This window comes from Vigna unguiculata, chromosome 2 (assembly GCF_037176805.1).
Source record: "Vigna unguiculata cultivar grain cowpea cultivar isolate G323 ecotype 2 chromosome 2, ASM3717680v1, whole genome shotgun sequence".
Lineage (NCBI taxonomy): Eukaryota > Viridiplantae > Streptophyta > Magnoliopsida > Fabales > Fabaceae > Vigna > Vigna unguiculata.
In genome coordinates this window covers 35,199,484-35,220,200 of record NC_140793.1, presented here as the reverse complement: position 1 = coordinate 35,220,200, position 20,717 = coordinate 35,199,484, and the positions used below count along the sequence as shown (strand labels likewise).

The 20,717-nt window shown below is 32.9% G+C and overlaps 3 protein-coding genes across 3 annotated transcripts; 1 reads left to right on the top strand and 2 right to left on the bottom strand.

The window, feature by feature from the left end:
- Positions 1-1,098: 1,098 nt before the first annotated feature.
- On the bottom strand, positions 1,099-4,695 carry LOC114174018 (transcription initiation factor IIE subunit beta-like). The gene is made up of 4 exons (XM_028058751.2): positions 4,192-4,695; positions 3,103-3,234; positions 2,888-3,004; positions 1,099-1,774 (listed from the first exon to the last, which is right to left on the bottom strand). Exons 1-4 carry the CDS (start codon positions 4,378-4,380, stop codon positions 1,439-1,441), a joined length of 774 nt encoding a protein of 257 aa, XP_027914552.1. The 5' UTR covers positions 4,381-4,695; the 3' UTR covers positions 1,099-1,438.
- A 580-nt stretch (positions 4,696-5,275) lies between these two features.
- On the top strand, positions 5,276-14,161 carry LOC114171406 (uncharacterized). Its single transcript, XM_028056454.2, has 12 exons — positions 5,276-5,434; positions 6,813-7,054; positions 7,162-7,263; positions 8,099-8,215; positions 8,338-8,433; positions 8,910-9,044; positions 9,927-10,022; positions 10,174-10,269; positions 10,804-10,938; positions 11,735-11,798; positions 11,897-11,974; positions 12,065-14,161. The coding sequence occupies exons 2-12, from the start codon at positions 6,977-6,979 to the stop codon at positions 14,056-14,058; spliced, it is 2,991 nt and encodes a 996-aa protein (XP_027912255.2). The 5' UTR covers positions 5,276-5,434; positions 6,813-6,976; the 3' UTR covers positions 14,059-14,161.
- A 4,107-nt stretch (positions 14,162-18,268) lies between these two features.
- On the bottom strand, positions 18,269-19,293 carry LOC114172280 (thaumatin-like protein 1). Its single transcript, XM_028056862.2, has one exon. The coding sequence runs from the start codon at positions 19,236-19,238 to the stop codon at positions 18,513-18,515; it is 726 nt and encodes a 241-aa protein (XP_027912663.2). The 5' UTR covers positions 19,239-19,293; the 3' UTR covers positions 18,269-18,512.
- Between the last annotated feature and the right edge of the window lie 1,424 nt (positions 19,294-20,717).

The following is a 20,717-nucleotide window of genomic DNA, read 5'->3' as shown; positions in this document are numbered from 1 at the left end:
TATGTACCTTCTCATCTAATTATACAACCAGTCATTAATCGATATATTAACAGTATAATCTTTTGAGAATATATCTACTGGTCTAGGTTAGTAGTAGTGATATAATTACTTTGTGAATTAAATTTTTGGAAAGAAAGTTAACATTTCTTTAACTTTTCTAAATCTTTACTGTGATTCTGTTGAAAGAGTAAGGAATTTATGAGAAGAGAAACAAATTTAATTTCCTGTTTTGAAAATAATTGATATTAATAAAACTCGAAGAGCTGAAGTCCTAGGATAAAATTTAGATTTTAGTTGGTATTGTTGAAATTGAAATTTATTTGTTGGACAGTGGGATTTGAGCATCGTAGATTCTGATGATACTATGAGAAATATTGTTGGTAGGTAATATATGAGATAGATGATGTATTGGGTTTATGTAAACTATGTTGTTTACTAAGATAATTTTGTTTATATAGAATAATTAATGTTGCTTTAATTTAGTGAGATATTTGAATGTTATGTTGTTTAATAGATTCAACTCAGTTGAATTAAAACAAGTATATTTGAGTGACATATTAAGAACTTGTTTTAAATTTAAAATTACTTGTTTTAGTTTTACTAAAGACAAAATTTCCTGTTTACGAAGTTTGTTTACCCCATTCAACGATATATGGATGATATTTTAAGTGAGAAAGAGAGAATCTATAACATTTATTTTCTTCCCAAATTTGTTGTTGCTCAAACGACAAGTGACAGTAGTCATCACTCAAGGGATATATATTATTTAATAAATGAATTACAATGTAACATGGATATATGAAGATAAGGTTAATTTTTTTTTTTTAATTTGAATATGGCTAATTTAATGGTAAATCACAAAGAGGGTGATTTATGCCAAATCACAAGTAGGTGATCCAATGCTAAGATCACAAATGAGTGGTTTATGTGAATTTGTGATTACCAAGGAGGTAAATCTATGTTAATGTGATGCAAGCATTCAATTACTTTAGAATTCTCTAATATTCTTAAATACAAAAATGCAGGTACAGATACTAAGCAATATTAAAAGAAACCTCAAAGATAAGTGTTAGTCTTTGATAATAATACTAAATGAAATATGAGAACCTTAATGTGTATAAAGTAAAAAAGAATATTCGTTAACAACGGTAGAAAATACCAATGAGAACCTTTTACGAATATTTTTCACTGAGCCAATTGATCTTCCCCTTCGGCCTTAGAATCGTGTATAAGTGTAGATAAAAAGAATACCTTGAATTTGCTATGGCCATCGTTTCCCTCAAACTGATTAGGTATATCCAAAACCAGAAGCAGTTTGCTAATACAATAAAAAAAGCCCATACCCATCTGAACGACATAAATAAATTTTTAACCACATGTTGTATGTCAACAGATGAGGTATATGAATTCATTCGCCACTTGTTCCTTAAGTCAGGAATCATTTTAAATTCTGAAAAAGCTCCGGAAGATGGGCATTAGTCAGCTTGGTCCTCTTAGTGATTTCATTCTTCTTCTTCTTAGGTTTAGGCTTTGTTGAAATGCCTTCCATTTGGGCTGCACTCCTCCTCTTTGCAGTGTTAGTAGCAGGCTTCATTCCATTCTTTTGTAGATCCCTCTCTATGTCAATCATATCACGAGGCAATTCAATCTCCCGAAAAAGCTGTTTTAGGTCATCATCCACCTTAATGGGCACTTTAGGATCATTCGGGTAGGCAATGTCCTCTTGTGAGTCAAAGTTAGATAACAGCCAAACCTCCCTTGAAGCTTTCAAAGCCTACAACCCAATAAGGGTCTAGTTCCGTGAGAAACCAATTATATCTCACAAGACGGCATAAGCAAGTGCTAACCATATTTGAAACTCAATCTTTCAACTATGCCATTACTTTTAAAATAATACACAGAAATTTAAAGTATGAAAGACAACCTTGAACCTATTTTGGTCTCTTCAAGTCATGCTAACTTATAACTTCATGTAGATTTAACGTGTGAAAATCTCATTATGTTAAAGTATTAGTAAATTAGAGACAACTTTTCTTTGAATAATTTATTATTTTCATGACATCCACAATATGAATTTGCCTAAATAGTGTTCCCTTGCATGAAAAAGCAAAACTTTCAAGTACAAACATTGAAATAAATTAAAAAAGAAGAAGAGAGAAACTATTTAGAATGTGCTTGAAAGCAAAAATAAAGGGAGAGATATACACTTGGACTTGTTCCTTTCCTTGGAAGAGCTAAGCCATGGCTAGACATAATATAACTAGTTTTTAAACCATATTTACACTATATTAACTTGTCCAGATATCGTCATAAAAGAACTCCCCAACTCTCCTACAAAAACATTTGATTCTTATGAAAGTGAAGTTTAAACCTAACTCAGTTCTAAAACCGGCTTATAAAATAAGATTTGCATTCACTTTAAATATTATAATTTGGCCTTATTTATAACCGATGTGAGCTTTCTTCTACACACCCCCTCACAACGAGGACGTGCATCTCAACACTTAAGAAAGTGCACTTTTAGCTCAACTCAACCTAGGAACTGGTGTATAAAGTGAGATTTACACTTATTTACATATTATAATTTGATATCATCTCTACTAGATATGGACTCATAAACACTTATATCCATACTTGATATTGCCCATAACATTTGATTATTTAAACTTCTTTCACATGCATAGGGATTAGTGATATTAGCACACATGATTCATCAATTCAATATGCATGGGAAGAAATCAAATCTGAGATATGAATACCTGCACAACGAGCCAAGGCAAATATGGGAGTGAAACATATATCAATATTCAAAATCCCACCCATGCCACTGAAAAATGAATGCCAAGAAAATATCATGCAAAACAATTAACTAACAAGAATAATTTACCTGCAAGTCTTCCATCACAGTTGGGTAAGAATCTTTTAGGTCAACAACAGCAATGCCCTCTGGAAACTTACGCACCAGGACAAGCAGCTGACTTTTGTCCCTAACATCATGCTTGGACTGCAGAGAAAAAGCAATGCCACTATCACAAACCAAACTACGGACCTAAACCTGAAACATGAAAGTGTAGGTACAATAACACGTTAATTAAAAGTTACCTTGTAAGAGAATTTTTCCCCATCATATCTAATTTTTGGGTTTTTTCTCATACTCTCAAAAACATCTTTATTAGCTCTCATGTCCACATAACACGCTTCATTTATTTGCTCCATCGTTAAAGCCTTCCGGGTCTGTAAAGCAAACACAAGAAAAAACACTAAGCATCAATGACACTCACTAACCACCATTCAGAATGACCATCACACACAAAGTAACTAACAGAAGGCTAAAGTAAAGCATATACTATTTACCATGCTCTTACCAATATTCAGCAGCGTCATATTACAATTAGCCAAATGCTAAATGGGCCCTTAGGACACTGGTAAATGAATTCAACTTCTTTTAATTAAATATTATCATTAATCCACTTTTATTGTGATTTGCTATGCCTCAGTGTGAATTCTGATAAAGGCTTTTTACTTTGAATTTCTTAACCGTCTTCAGGATACTGGTTATCAAGATCCTTAAAGAGACGATAAACAATCTTATTCAAGTCGATAAGGACAATTAGGTGTTCTGAGTATAACCCCAGTTGCATATTTGACACTGCTGATTGAGCATATTTTAAAGACCCCGGGTATTTTTCACTTTTCACAAGAGACAACCCTGTTTGAATTAGTTAGAATCACAATCAATTCTGAGTATAACCTAACTGCATATTCGACACTGGTCATTGTGCATTTTTTAGAGACCACAAGACAAGAGAAAACAATACTAAGCATAGTCCAACTGTATATTAACACAGTATATTAAAATTGTTTTTAGAAGTCACAAGTATCTTACGTGGAAGACAATAGCACTTTAATTAGTCAGGATCATCAAGGGTTCTATGTCCCAGCTGTAGATTAAACACTGCTGATCAAGCATCTTTATTTAGAAATCACAAATATGTTTCCCGAGAGACAATCCACTTGGCTAAGAAGCCATGGGTTCTGCGTATAACTTAACTGTATGTATATTTGCCACTACCTATTGTGCTAGAACAACTTTACACCAATTGATCCATTCGGTCTTTACTAAAGATGAATAAACCATAACACAAATATTTATGGTAATATAGAAAAGATGGATGAAATAATTATATATACCTCGAAAAGAAGATCAATAACACGCTTCATCTGAGCCCCTACGGGGGCTTTGCGTATGCTATTGACATGTTGAAGTCTTTCCGTGTCGTTAGAGAATTTGACAGCACCTGGAATTCTTCCATTGTTTGAAGCAGAGGGATTCTTCTCTGGCTGCCTCTTAGACCTGTTTCCCTTTTCCTGAAACGCCATCTGACGTAAAAAAATGATAGTAATCGCAGCACAAGGTTTTAGTCACCGATTTGCAAATCGATCAACCCCAGCTGAAATTTTTGATTATCTACTCTTCTATGTCTATTATTTGGGGAAAATGCTTAATCAATATGGTTATTGTTCCTGGATCCAAATTGGAAAGTGAATCAAACAGGTGGTAAGTGGATTTTGAAAAAGGTAGATTACGAGAAGATTGAAAGGTGTATGATCGCAGGAAATTGGATTGTGTGGCGAAGGGGATTACCTTCACAGGTTTTTCTCCTGCACAAACTGAATCACGCGGACATAGGAACGCTCTCTTATAATATTACTCCGCGTTTCGGCGCGTGCCTACCCTCCTGTGCTATTTAACTAGGTTGAATAACTTTTTTTTTATCTCTAAATTTTACTGTGCAGATATAAATCTTTTAAAAATTAATTTGTATTTGATCGTTTTAATTTTTGATAATGACACGATGATTCACGTTTTTTTTTATTTACTTTTAATTCACCGTCCCAAATACCTTTATATTATCACATTATACTATTAAAAAAAATTAAAATAAATAATTAAAAAGTAATTAAAATAATAAATTAAAAGTTGATCAAAATAATGAGTGAAAATAATATTATTCTTTAATTTTTTAAGTATTATACATTATAAGTGAACCATAAGAATATGTGGATAACTTTTCTTATTCAAAGACAAAAAAAAAAGGTTTTTTTTATTTTGTTATACATATGTTCATTAGGAAAAAATTTAAACCATTTTTGTCCTTATCATTATAAACTACCGTATTAATAATTTTATTCTTTAGAAAACAGAAAATAACATTTTTTTACAGTAGGAGTGAGACTAGATATCCAGAGTCACTGTAGATGTATCTGTATTTTTTTGGAATCGTCTTTTTATCGTATAAATTAGTTAAATCAGGACAATCCTCCTCGATCCCTCATCACCAATCACTCAACTCTGAAGTCTGAAGGTACTGAAAGTTGAGTTGTTGACTGTCTCAGCGTTGCGAAGTCTCGGATCCAGAATCGATGGATTAGGGTAATCTATTTCACGCTTCAAGCAAGAAGATTTAGGATTTTGATACTGCGTTATGTTTTGTTCTCTGATTTTACTTTAACATGTTTATTCGAGCCAAAATGATGCATTTGTTAGGAGCATGAAAATCTTCTTTTACTTGCTATTCTACTGTGTTAATCGCCATGATAGTGAGTCTAAACAAGAAACGAAAAATCGTCCTGTGCTGGTGACGTCGTCTTAGGTTCAAACGGCTAGAGTCGTCTTCAGTTACCTTTATTTTATGCGAAATCAGCAATTTATTCATACGATCCTGGTTCGATGCATCTTACATGCCGTAAGTTGTGAATATGCACAAAACAGCTAGAAAATAAATAAAAATTTATATATATATATATATATATATATATATATATATATATATATATATAGGGAGAGAGAGAGAGAGAGGGGGGGAGGGAGAGGGGTTTTACGGACAAGGCCATATTTTCTGAGCTGAGATGAAAAACAATAGCATGTATCTTAGGATTGTACTATCTGGGCGAGGAGCTGAACATTTACGATTAGCATACTCTTTAGTAAACTGCAATCTTTTAGTTTATGGCTATTTTTGTGTTTTGTGTGCACGTCCTGTAATAATGTTTTCAAATAAAAATTTAGAGATAAATTTCAAGAGGTGGACAAATATTTATTTGTACTAATGTAATTGTTGTTTCTGGCTCTGTTATCTATTTCATTTCTCATTGACTTCAATTGTGGCCATTCATAACTAGTGTAAATTTTCAACTAATCTTGAATTTGGTGGGGAATCTGTTTTTAAATTTTCTATCTTGTTGTATGTGAAATTTTTATTTCACTACAATAGTAGAGGACAATGATACTGACATTTTATATTAAGGTATTTATTTATTGGGTCAAATATGTTTCTAATCCCTAAACTTGGACGCGAAATTGAAATTCGTAGTGTCCCAAACTTTGATATATTTTGGTCCCCAAATTTTAAAAATGAATGGATATAGTTTTTTTAACCGATCATGTTTTTTTTTTTACGTGTTAAACGACGTTCTAGGCTGGTATTTGAGATGGAACGTGTTAAACTGTGTAAACAGCTCAAATATTTTGATAGGTCAAAAAAGTTTAACTCAGGTGTGCTAGGAGGACTATATTTATTAATTTTTCAAGTTTGGAGACCAAATTGTTTTAAACTTTAGGATAAAGACGAATTATAATTCTACGTCAAAGTTTAAGAACTAAAAACATATTTAACCTTTATTTTGTTTCATAATCTTGTCAATGTGTCTCATGTTTAAATGCCACTTGATTGTATCTTATCCATTCTTCCTTCTCTACAGCTTTTTAATAATTTGTTTGTATTTTTGTCTCTGGAAATGTAATCCTATAGGGTAACTACTATCTTGGATGTCAAGTCACAACTCCTAATATGTGCTGATAGTGTGTCCTCCCTGATTCAATGAATCAAGTTAGAATGAACTTTTCTGGTTTTGGCAAATGACACAGATTTGAAACTAAGCTGAAAGATTCTCTTATATTACATCACTTTTGAGAATGGGTAAAGCTCAACGTAAAATGTCTGAAGCAACCAATAGACAGATCAGCAATAGCACAAAATGCAATTCCAAACAGGTAAGTGCAAACTTTTATTGAATTTATATTTTGTTCTTGGATGTTGTTTTCCACATTTTAGCTAAACTCTTATCACTCACCCATTTGCTGATGTTTGATAATTTCAGACCGTGGAAAAATCAGATGAACATCCTGAATGGTTACCTGATGGTTGGATTGTGGACTCCAAAACTCGAAAAAGTGGTGCATATATGGGATGTGGGTATAAGGTGGTAACAAAGTCTCTTTAAGTATGATTCAATATTACTTTTACAGACCTTGACAACTTTGATTAGGCCATCTTCTGTCATTTTTGTTTCTATTTTCTATTCTTATATTTGGCTGCAGTGAGTTCTTGTTCTTCCATAAATGTCAATTGCTGTTAGTCAGTAGATAGGATTGCTAGCAAGACACAACTGGCAGCCTAAATCTATAACGTGCACCACTCCTTAGATCCACATTTGAAACATGAATAAAGATATCCGTTGAAGCATATGGAGTAGAAAGTTTTCGTTTAAAATGTGAACCAGGAAGATATTAGGTGGCAGCCCACGGGATCTTTAGCTGGTCAATGCTTGGGTTGTTATTAGCAGGATTATCACAGGATCAATGAAAAATATATAGAATGTGTTGATTCTTAATTGCAGTTGTGTCTATTAGTATGTAGGCAAATGCAGTTTTGTTCTCCTGAACTGCCTGGCTAGTGATGAACATTGGTTTGAACTGGTTTTTGGGACACACAATTCAATGCCGTATTCAAAATATTTATAATGGTTATATTCATTGGTAAAACAGTAAGTAGTACACTCTTCAATTGATGTGAACATATGACCATGTACCTCTTGATATTTTAATCTCTTGTTCTGTTTATTATTTGATGTATTAATTGCATAACAGCAATGTGGCTTTATCCTTTGTCTTTTATGTTCACTCTTCCTCTATTAATTACTTTTAAAATAGTAAAATAAAACTTTTAGTAATATATGCAGGTGAGTCTGTTGTGCATATGTTGGTTGCCATAATGATACATCTCATCATGCTGTAAATCTCTGTTTCTTTTTGCAGTGTTACATTGATCCAACTGGACGCAAATTCTACTCCAAACCAGAGGTATTACGCTATCTTGAGACTATAAACATCAACAGTCACAGTTCCAAGAAGGAAAAGATGCGCAAAAGCAATGTTTGTATCCCTATATCTCTCATCTCTGTTTTTCTTTTCATTCTTCTTTCGTTGTGAACTTCATAATCAAGCCTGCAGTTTTCCAATATGCAGTTTTTATAGTTTCCGAAATGTTATTTTAGGATGCTGTCAAGAAGTCCCCAGTTGAGGATTTACCACCTGGCTGGACAATAGAAGCCAAGGTTAGGAAGGGTGGTACTGGCAATAGGAAAGATCTGGTATGAAATTCCATCAATATTTGGTAGATATATGATTTGCTGTCCTCCTCCACCCAAAAGAGGAAATTTTTTAATGCAGGTCTTGCTAGCAAGATAAAACTTGAATTTGTTAAAATAATCCTAGAAAAATTATGGAGTATACTTCCTTGTTTTTTAGATGGAGTATTTAAGGAAATTATATTTTTGGACTTGTTAAAATACTGTCAGGCGTGTAGCATGCTAAAATACTCCTAGAAACAAGTGGGAGTATATTAACAGCCCCCCTTTGTTACATTTGAAAGAAAATAAAATGTATATTTATGATTCATATGATCATTCATTTCCGTCAAATCTGGTTCTGTATTTCTTCTTTTGGGAGGTGGTTAGCAAATCAATTCTAATTTGGTTTTTTATCTTAGATTGTAATGTATTGCAGTTGATAGTTTTCCAAATGTTTGGTACTTGTGTAAATTATGATTGGGTTATACTTTCAACAGTTTTATATAGATCCAGTGGGTGGATATGTATTTCGCTCCAAGAAGGATGCACTACGCTATGTTAAGTCTGGTGATATAAGTGTGTGTGTGGTTAAACCGTATAAGCAACAAATCCAAGATCAAGACAAAGTATCTGTAAGGCTTTTCTGCTCAATATGATTTATACTATCTGACAATGGTAGCTTTTATCAAGTATAACTAACTCCCATTGGTTCTAACTGTTAACTATTAAAAGATTAAAAGGAAAGAAAACTCTGTCAATCACATGGACTTAGCCTTGTTTTGATAGCAATCTGATTAATAGATAAGTTTAATATTCATGAACTGACAGTGTAAAATAGTTTTTCATTGTCATCCAATTGTAAATGATTGCTGGTATGACTTTGAAGGTAATTTTGTAAAAGTCAACGAACTTGCCATACATGGTGGATTGTGATATGATGACTGTACGAAATTATTTTACATTGTCAGTGCATAGGTTTTTCTCAACTAATTCTATGCCCCTGCAAAAGTAAATAGTAGTTATTTTTAAAATTCTGGTAATTACATGCTTTACTGCAATTTTAATTTTTATATTCAATATAATGTGCTCTTGCCTATTACATTTGCTGTTTCTATACTATTTTTCAGTGGGTTATTATTCTATAGATGTATAATGGTTACTGGTTCAGAATGTAGAGATTAACTAAAATAAAGGAATTTTTATTTAAATTCCTCCTCCACCTTTGGATCAATGTATCCATTCCAGGTTCAACAAGGGCAAGGAAGATGAAAATAATCTCTTAACTAGGAATATGAGAGCTTACTCTCTCTCACACAAAACAAAATGACTACCTAAGTGCCTTCACTTACATTCTCTACCTTTATTTCTATCAAGCTATCTAATTAACCACTCTAGCAGCATTCCTAACAAGGCCTATTCTGACTATTAGGGCTGGCCTATTTGATTCTTAAGGCCCATTTGATAAACTTGTTTTCGAATATAACACTCCTTATAATTTTGGAAATTTATTTTAGAATGCAGATGAGAAGTCCACTATACAGGATTTACTACCTGGGCAGATGACAGAAGTCAAAATTAGGAAGGGCAGTAGTGACAAAAGGATAGATCCGGTAACATTTTAAAATATTATTCGTGAAATTGATCATTGGATTGGATGAGTTTCTATTTTGTCCATAGAGTACTATTAGAACTTGGAAATTGAGTTATTGTGATAAAACTGTTTTTCAATATGCAGTTTTTATAGTTTTGAAAATGTTTTAGGATTCCGTCGAGAAGTCCCAAGTTGAGGATTTACCACCCGGGTGGATAACAGAAGCCAAGGTTAGGAAGGGTGGTAGTGGCAAGAAGAAAGATCTGGTATGAATTCATTGATATTTGACAGATATATGCTTTGCTGTCCCTCTCTACCCAAAAGGGGAAAATTTTCAACACTGAACTTGCTAATATACTCTTATGTGTTTTATAAAGATTATGCCAGCATGGAAAGACTTGGATTCGTTAAAATAACCCTATAAAAAATGGTAGTATATTAGCGCCCACTCAAACTAGTATAGTTCTCTGTGTTTTATATGTAGTGTTTTGGGAAATTACAACTTGGACTTATTAAAATACTCCCAAAGGTTTATCATGCTAACAAACTCCTACAAAACAAGTATGAGTATATTGACACTCCCATTTGAAATAAAACATATGGATATTTACGTTTATACAATCTCGTTCTCTGTCTCATTTCTGTCAAATCTAGCTTTCTTTTATGTATTTCTTCTTTTAGTAGGTGGTTAGTGAATAATATCCAGTTTGGTTTATTATATCATAGTGTAATATAGCATTTAATAGTTTCCAGATGTTGAAATACTTGTATAAATTATGATTGGTTGATACTTTCAACAGTTTTATTTAGATCCAGTGAGTGGATATGTATTTCGGTCCAAGAAGGATGCACTGCGCTATGTTAATTCTGGCGATATAGATACGTGCGTGATTAAACCATATAAAAGAGGAATCCAAGATGAAGACAGAATAAGTGTAAGGCTTGTCTACTTAATATGAATTTCTATCTTACAATGGTAGCTTTTAGTAACTGTTCAAAGATTAAAAGAAAGGAGATTTCTGTAAATCTCATTGGACTAGGTTGAAACAAGCTGCAATATAAGCAAGTTTGAGTTATTGTCAAAATTCTGATAACTGCGTGCTTATTACCTTAACTATTGCTTCTATTTATAACTTGATTCTAATCCCACCTTATGGACCCGAACTAGCAGGTCCAAATCATACTTGTGTTGGTATTATATCTCTTTATAGAGTTAGGGTTGTAACTCTTTCCAGAGCTAGTTTTGTTGTTAAATGTTGTTCAAACTGAACGGTTGTAATCTAAGGCTATAAATCCATGATGTTAATACATAAGATAATATTCAACTATCTTTGAGTGTATGTGTGAATTGAGCTTGTGTACTTGAGTTCCGGATAGAGATCTGTGAGTGTGTGTGTTCAGTGTCTAGCTGGGAGATAAAGACGTGGAGTGGTGTTCGGTGCCTATCTAGAAGACAGAGTCGGTGGAGGGGTAAAAGAATCTGGAAGAGGTGAAGGGTATAACAATTGGAATTTTTATGCAACACCTTTTGAAAACTTTACCCCATTATTGTCAGGATTGCTTCCGTCCCAAGTTCCACCATTAGTACCGGTGTAGGCTTCTCCTTCCAATGCTAAGCATTTTTTGTAGTATGGTCTCCCAATAAAGCATACATATATATTTATTTTTTAATTTGGGAAATCAAGCTGAGAAAAATTTATTAATCTCGTTTTTGTTTTTTGTTCAATCTAGCCATCATCTATTGGCAAAAAGCAGAAGCTAAAGCAGTCTGCCGCAAATCAACAGCTTTCTGTAGGTAAGAAATCACAAAATAATTATATTTTAGAATTAGCTGATTGTTTATTCTACAAGGTTATCCAAATAACAATGATAAGTATTATTCCATTCTACAAGGTGAATCTGATGTGAAGAGCCAATCGTTAGAGCATGCAACTGTACACAGTCCTGAAATGATGAAAACATTTGATTCAGGTAGCTTAGTGCTAATAAAAGGTATATTGTTGAAAGAATCAGAAAAATAAGTTCTGTGATGAAGATGATTTTTTTACTTAAATCGTGCAGATGATGTGCTAGAGAAGGACCACTTTGAGAATATGATGGAGCATGCTAGTGAAAAGAATCACAGCAACCGTAGTTTATCCAAAACCAAAGAGTCCAATGTGGCTCGCCGTTTTTCACGGAGACTTTCTGGGGCTGAACCTGACCATTTGACCTACGTGCCCAATGAACAGGCTCTTCAAGTTCCTAAAAGAAAGTTGGGAAAAAATATAAGTATTTTAGACACTGATTTGACAAATAAATCATCTCAGCAGCTGAGTGGTGTACTGGAAACTGAGCGTTCATATAAAGAGCAAGAAGAAGTGCAATTGAACTCAAACAAATCCAGAACCAAGGAAGAGAAACAAATTTTTTATCGTTCTTCAAAACGATTAGCTGAATCTGAACCGAAGCTGATGAGCAACTCTAGTTCCCACAAAACATCTTATAAAAGTAAAAGGTCTAAAGGTGATGCCAAAGCAACCTTGCAGCAAAGTGATGGTCAGCCAGTTACGGAGTTTGCAGCATCAACAAATGGAAATAAAGGCAAAAAACTTCCCGAAGCCACACCCATAACTAGCAATCAACTGAAGAAATTTGATGACCAAGAAATAAATAACGATGAGAAATCAGAACTTGAGCAATCCTTTGCATTTCATTATTCTTGGTCTGATCCATGCTTGGAATTTGCAATTCAGACCCTGACAGGTGCATTACCAGTTGAAGATTCAACTGACAATGGAGAAGCCAGGGTTTCTGAAACAGATACATCTCCCAAAAATAAGTCGGTTGAGAATGTTACAGGAAGCAGCAATGACAAAACCTCACGTGTAAATTCAAAGAAATCCAAGAACAAAAAAGAGCTTACAGTGCCAAGGCGGTTGTCAAAGCGACTTGCTGGCAATGAATCCGAGGTACTTCCTACTGAAAAAGCTGCTGAATTCGCCCCTCAGAAGTCGTGCAATGACAAACTAGCTGCTACTGCGAGTTTAACTAATGGAGTGTCTGGGCATCTTCGTGACAGGGAAGAATCCGAACTTGTTGTCCAGGCATCTGACAGGTTGAAAACATTATGTGGTGAATCATTGATCAAGAATGAGAAGTCATATGATGCCCAAACGGTTCCCAATGAACAAATGCAGAGTTATGAAGAGGAAAATGCCGATGATGAAAGATCGTATTCACAGTTCCCCACACCTTTTGGGGACTCCTGGTCGGATCCTTGTCTAGAATTTGCAATTAAGACTCTTTCAGGTGCTTTGCCAGTTGACGCACCAACTGCGGACATTTTACCTGTTGTTACTCCTGATGTTAGTGACCCCCCAAATAAGGAGTCACTTCAGAGTATGGAGCAGAAGAGCATGAATGCAGAAACTCATGATAATCCCTACCAATCCCAGACCAAGAATGAGTTTAATACTGTTTGCCACACATCAAAACAAGACCTGAACCAGCCCGAGGTGACCACCTACTCCACATCTTTTGGAAATGATCCAAAGTTTGCAACTAGAGAGTCTTACAAGGATGGAGACAGTATAACCAGGAATTCTAATGGAAGAGAACCCGAACGTATTAAATCTGGGAACGCACTAGAAATTGATATTAACAAAACAATTCTTGAAGAAGAACCACAACCTGCAACAATAAACTACGATAATTCTGACAGAGAATTCGCTGCTTCATTTATGGATTCTTGGTCAGATCCATGCCTAGAATTTGCATTTGATACTCTTTCAGGCGCAATACCAGTAGAGGAAAATATAACAATTCAAGCATGTTTCCAGGAACGTGCCCATAGCCATGGCCAAAGAGGGGGTTTCTCGACAGTACCAGATTTTGGATTTTCCAATAGTGGTATCTCATTTCACAATAATATAGAGGAGAAATCCAAGTCAGTTCAACAGTCATCAGCGAGTTCTTCTTTCCTCCCCCAGGAAAAACAAGGTCTGGGCGCTTTCTACGGGGTTGATCCTCAAGAACAATACTTTCAGAATAGTAATAATTTTCAGAGAAAGTGAGTTCGCAAGACATTGCTGGCTAATCCCAAGTATAATGCTTAACGACTGTACCTGTATGAACTTCTATATCAATATCATCATTATGCATCGTATTATGCATCTATTCCAACTGTGCTTGTGTGAACATCTATATCAGTGTCATCATTATTATGCATCGTGCATGCTAATACTGACTGTTGTATCAAATAAAAACTTCCTATCTATGTTGAACTTTAATTAGTCAACCGGTTAAAAAGTTTTACAATTACAGTACACGAAAATTAAGTTTGAGAAAATAAACTAGGGAAAAATTTTGCATTGTTTAGTTTTTTTTTTTTTTAATTCCACCGAAGATTATAGATGAGAATAAATTAAGAACAATTAAATACTTACATTATTAGTACTAAATATTTTACTTTAGATTAATGCAAATTAAATGTATGAAAAATTTATATATGAGGGGAAGTTATGTTAATATATTATTTGAATTGAACTCATGCTTACTGTTATTACCATGTGCAAATTCAAAATTTTAATGAATTCAATATATGATCAATAAAATATAGATAATCTTAAATTTCAATTTCTCAAGAAATGAAGGAATTATATTAATTTGTAGGTCTAGCAGCATGTATAACATAATACATATGTTAAGTATTTGTTTTACGGAACTAAAGTTTATAATGCATAAATATTTTTAAATATCTAAATTGTATTATAATTAGAATTAATAATGAAGTTACATTTATGATAAAATATAATTATACAAGATTATATTTAAATATTAAAAAATTTAATTTAGAAATTAAGATAAAGGCCTTGAAATGATATTTATAAAAAGATCTCGTAAAAATGTTTCCATTAAGAAAAATAATTCTCAAAAGAACTATAATATTCTAATTTATATATAGAAAGAATATAAATACTAAAAAATATTTAATAGTGTAGAAAGTTAAAAATTAAAATATGGTACAATTTGAATGGTTGCTATGACATATATATAATTCAATTTGCACGTTTTTTTATGAACAATAACATAACAAATAAATTGAAAGAAGACAATAGGGTTTTTATAATAAAACAAGAAGAAAGAAGAAAAGAAAGAGAACAACAAATAAAGAGAAGGAAACAAAGATCCCCATCTCGTGAGTACTTTTCCCAATAAATCAAGAACGGAAGACAACAACCTCGTACAAAAAATAAACTCACAAAGAATTCCTAAGGATCATTATACCAACCAAAAGAATATATAGTCCAACAAATACAATGACAGATTATCTTTATCTTTTTATCATTTTCATTGAAGCCAACTTCTTAGGATTTGTTGGATTCCCCATGATTAATTGCTCTAATTTTATTTTCTTTGTCATTGTCATTTAATATCTCTATGGTTTTCAAAAGACAAACATTTAGAGAAGTAGTGAGAAGATGAGTTATTTCATAGAAATCATTTTTGTTCATGGTTGTTGAAACTTGGGTCGGTCAAGTCCACAAAATGGTGTTATATAGGGTTAAAGACCGAGATAACATATCTACACAAAAAGAGAAGGACAATAAACACCACCCACACAAATAAAAGCAACACAAACATGTATTATATAATGAAAGAGAAACTCAAAAAGTTAACTAATATGGCTAAAATGGTTTATTTTTATATGATTAAATGCACAATGATTTTAGAGATGTGGTTAAACACATACACCAATTAGAATATGAGAAACTTAGTTGATGAGTATTTATTAGAAATCCATGTACAAGTTCTAATTTGTGCAACTGAAAATATTTCCTAACATTTGCTATTACATTTCTCAAAATAATGTTGTTTTTATGAATATAAATACTCCAAACTATTGTCATCCACATACATTTTCATGCTGTATTAGACTTCTTATTTAAACAAAGATGTTCAAATTGACAAAAATATATCTTTGCACTATTAGGTATACAGAAGATGTTTCTCTCAAAAAATTGCACAATTTCATATATGTGTCCTACATGTAAAGAATAAATGTGAAAATTGGTTCATCGCAAGATTAACCCATGATGTACACATTCTACTCTCTAGCTTTATATTTTTGTCTTGTAAATTATTGTAAATTATCTAGTGTGACAATCTTATTAATAATCACGCATTAATTTACATGTTATTGTTATGAGTTTTATTATTTTAATCAAGTCAAAAATAGATTTATTTTTTCTAATAGCAAAATTTAAATGTTTTTTCTCTTGTAAAACTGTAGACTTCATTTTTACATTATAAGAAACTTAGAATTATATTTAATTTTGAATAAGTTATTTGTGATAATGGTTAAAGAATTTATTATAAATTTTGGTAGCAAGGAAAGTGCTTTGATAGCATTTGGTTTTGATTTATCGCCAGATAATATTTTGATTCTACTAATCAAACTCATGGTTGTACCTTTTAAAAAAAAAAAGGTGCAATTTTTTTTTTTTTTTTGAGAAGAGAAATGTAACCAAAAAAGAAAAATTATTGATGATGTGATTAAAAAGAGAGAAAAAAAAAAGAGAGAAGCAAACGTATGAAAGAAACTATGTTGGAAAAAAAAAATGAAATTTCCATTTAGAAAATAATAGTAAAAGATTGTTCCTAACACGAAATCTATCTTATGGCAATAAATAAAGTGCAAACTGTGGTGATATATAATAGTATTCTTCCACGCCACAAAAGTATTAGGCTTCTCATTCATTGAATTCAAAGTTTCAAACCTCCATATAATAACTCTACCCATCATTATTGACACCTATGATTTCTTTTTCTTTAAAAAAAAGTTAATCCGAAAATGAGCTACCCAATCACAACAAAACAAGACCCTCGTTGACTTGACTTGCTTTACCTAACTATTTAAAGTCATCACTTACCATTCATTATATACATACATCTCATCCCTCACCTCTTTTTCATTCATTTCATTAGGTTAAAAGAAGTAATAATATCGTATAAAGCTTTAGTGAACGTAAATTTCACATTAGGGTTGATTTTATAGGATTATGTTAAACTTAAAATTTAATTTTTAACATTTTTAGTTTTATTTTAAATGAATTTTATTATATCATTTTAATAATTAGTTTCATATCTTATTTTTAATTGTAAAATCTTGTAAATTTTTTATTATAATTTTTATTTATATATTTTTTTTATAACTTCAAAATTTAATTTAATTACATAATTTACATACTTGTTATTGTATTAAATCTTATTATCTTATATAATATTGAAATATTAGATTTAAAATATTTATTGTACCACATAATCCTATCTATATCTGCATTTCAAAAGAAAAAATCATCAGATCAATAATGTTGTGAATTGATCTTCAAAAGAAAAAAAATTACGTAAAATCATTTGACGACTATTTTCGTTTCGTTCACATGTAAAGAGCCACCTTAAACTTGATTCAACTAATTCGATGATAAATAAGAAGAATCTTTCAACTCATTATATTGATATCAAGTTGATAACATTTCTAATGATTTAAATGTAACTTCGCATTGGTGAACCTCAATTTCGTCGAGACCAATCTCCAATTCATTGTCATTGCATTCGATAGAAGATCCTGTAAAACGACATCATTCATGTTTTATTTGATATCTTCTAAAATTTATTATATGATTCATTATTGAGAATATTTACTTAATATCTTTTTTATTTAAATTAATTTTTAGAAAATATTTCTATTCTAAAATATATCTTTCAAAATTAAAAATTAGTTATTATTTTGAAATTAAAAATTCAACATTAAAATATGGTAAATATTTTATATTTTGTTATATATATATATATATATATAATTTGAATAAAATAAAAAATTGTACAATTTTTAAACATTCATAATATATTATATTATAATTATATAATTCTTAATATTTCATATTATAATTATATTATTCTTAAAATTTGATTCCACGTTCCATTTAAATTTGCATAAAAAATTCCTCGTATTAATATGAATATTTATCTTATCGGATAGGCATAATTAGATCTTTAAACATCGTACTGGCATAGGAACCTTTAATTAATTAATGGCAATAATCATACCCTCTTCATTTTTAAGAAAATTACAGTATTTAATTTTTAATTCTCATGATCAGGCTGCTTCTTCATGCAACTGTGTAATTCTTTAAACCTCACTTGATGATAGAACCTACTATATTTAAAACATATATTAAACTAAATCAACATGACCTCATGCACTGATTGCACCAAAAAAGATAAGCTCCCAATTATTCTACCACGTTCAAATCCAATGTTTATCATATAAATCTCATCATTAAAAGACAAGGAAAATCACTATTATACTGTATTATTGCACAGGCACAATAGAAACTTGCTCAAGATAGAAAGTTGAGTGACAGAGATTTCATGTGTGAATTTCATGACAGTAGAAGAGATGAAAGTTTATTGATGATAAAAAACGAAGTTTTAAGAAAACTCCATTTCAGCTATGGTTGTTGCTTCAGTATCGATTTGCGGTAGTATTAGGAAGCATGTGAAGAGGAAGAAGAGGTTCCCCGAGAGGACAGAAGAGAACCCTGTAGTTAGAACCCGCAGGGCAAGTGAAGGTGCTCGTAGGGTCATCCTGAGGATAACTATAAGCATCACGGCACCTTTCTTTGAAGAACTTAGAGTAGGTAGTGGGCCCACAGCTTCCTTGCCCATTGGTGCAGCAATACTCGTTCGTCTTAAACACGGTGCAGGGATTGTTGCATCCACCTTGGGCCCTTAACGGGCCAGGGCACTGCCCATTAATGTCGGCGGTGCAACTGATTCTGTGACACCCGCCGTTCACGGGGTAGAAGTCCATGGGGATGTTGAAACCATCCACCAGGGAGATGTCGTAGAAGTCCAGGTTGTTGTATTGGTTCAGTGCGAACTCCGCCAGGGTGTTCGGGGGGACGCCCCAGCCCTGGCAGTTCAGGCCGCCGGTGCAGTCACCGGTCTGGCACCGCCCGCGCCCGCTGCCGTCGAAGTTGCAGCCGGTGCGGCCCCATATGCGGGCCATGGCAGTGCCTGGGTTCACCCACAGGTTCCACGTCTGCCCGCGGTCCAGGCGCCGCCCGCCGCCGGGGCTGGCCGCCGCCCACACCGTGTAGGGGCAGTTGTTGACGATCTCGAAGTTTGCAGCGGTGGCCAGAGATAATGAGGCGAGGAATAGGAGGGAGCAAAGTGGTGAGGGAGGCATGTTTATGTGTTGAGTGTGGATATTCGGAAAATGGTGTTTGGTGTTTATATAGAGTTACGGTTTTGTGTAGTGAAAGTGAATGAAGAAAGAGGAGGGAAACTATCGCTTTTAAATGAATAGTGTTTGTGGAAAATTAGTGACAAAGGTTAGGGGCGGCTATCCATCTTACACTCTTCTTTCTTTTCTTCTTTTTCGTTATCTCTGTCAAACTTTATTTTAATGGAAGTTCAAAGTAAATAATACTCATCATGTCTATCTGTTATGTATATTCAGTTCAAACAGAACACTTACATCCCAATTCAATCAAATATTTCGATACCATATGTGACAGCCAATTTTCAGATGTTTTACGACTTAAACTTTCTGAAAAATAAAAAAGAAAACCGTACTTCAAAAAAAAAACTTAAACAACTTATTTTAATAATATCACTTTCTTCCAATTTTATGTTCAAATACTGTTATTTTCGTGATGGTATGGATAAAAGTTGGAAAGGAAAAATATTGATTGGCATTCATTTTGATCGATAAGTCTGATCGTATCGATCCGACCGATTCGTGGATCAATCATTTTGATGGATCAAAAGGTTTAACGTCCCACATGTGTATTTCGATTCTGATTGAATAAATATTTATCAAGTCATGGATTAAAATAATGAAAAAAGAATTCGAGTAGAATTTGGATCAGAACATGATTTTGGTCAAGCAGGAATCACTAACACAAAAAAGCCTTTTAACGTCCGACATTTTCGACCTTTCACGTCTGTCCAAACACCGACATCGTATCGGGTGACGTCAAAATAACGTCGGAAAAATAGCAGACGTCACTTGACGTCGGTCTTTTAGGAGTCCGACGTTATCCAACGTCGGGGCTAGTAACACAGACGTCAATTTTCGCGCTAAAATGAGGGAAAAACATGAGCAGTTTAACGTCTGTCAGAGCCCGTCAGACGTTAAATAACGTCGGCCCTGGTACGGTCAGACGTTAATTCAAACTGCTCCATATTTTTAAAAAAAATTTGACTGTTTTTACAACATCCATACACCTGAAAATCAGAAAATTCCCAGAACAATTTCATAATACTTTCAGCACAAATGATTGTAGTCTGAACGAGTCGAAAGATCATTTTTATTCCTCTACCACTCAAAATATTTCAGTTATATATGAGGGAAATAAAAGCAGAACTAGGTTGAGGTACATGATTGTTTGTTAAACACTAAAGCATTGATTTTTATTAGTAAAATGATTTTGTTTATATAGATTATCATGGTTTCTATAACAACATTTATGTACTTAAGTACTTAATATGTATGCTAATATTGTTTACAAGTCTACCAAAATTTTTGCTCGATTTCTCCACCTTGAATCTCTTTCTTTATTAGTAAAAGGACCAACACAATTTTCAAAATATTGATACAAACTGGCACAACTAACCGTATGAAGGCTGCATAATTAGCATAGACACTTCAACACATCTCCTG

Bases quoted from the DNA above. Each gene is read 5' to 3' on its own strand.
- LOC114174018 (XM_028058751.2), bottom strand. From the start codon at position 4,380: ATGGCGTTTCAGGAAAAGGGAAACAGGTCTAAGAGGCAGCCAGAGAAG. The intron at 3,235-4,191 runs GTATATATAATT...TTTGCTTTACAG, and splicing joins TTATTGATCTTCTTTTCGAG to ACCCGGAAGGCTTTAACGAT. The intron at 1,775-2,887 runs GTAAATTATTCT...ATTGGGTTGTAG, and splicing joins CTGTGATGGAAGACTTGCAG to GCTTTGAAAGCTTCAAGGGA.
- LOC114171406 (XM_028056454.2), top strand. From the start codon at position 6,977: ATGGGTAAAGCTCAACGTAAAATGTCTGAAGCAACCAATAGACAGATC. The intron at 10,023-10,173 runs GTAACATTTTAA...AAAATGTTTTAG, and splicing joins GTGACAAAAGGATAGATCCG to GATTCCGTCGAGAAGTCCCA. The intron at 10,270-10,803 runs GTATGAATTCAT...TACTTTCAACAG, and splicing joins GTGGCAAGAAGAAAGATCTG to TTTTATTTAGATCCAGTGAG.
- LOC114172280 (XM_028056862.2), bottom strand. From the start codon at position 19,238: ATGCCTCCCTCACCACTTTGCTCCCTCCTATTCCTCGCCTCATTATCT.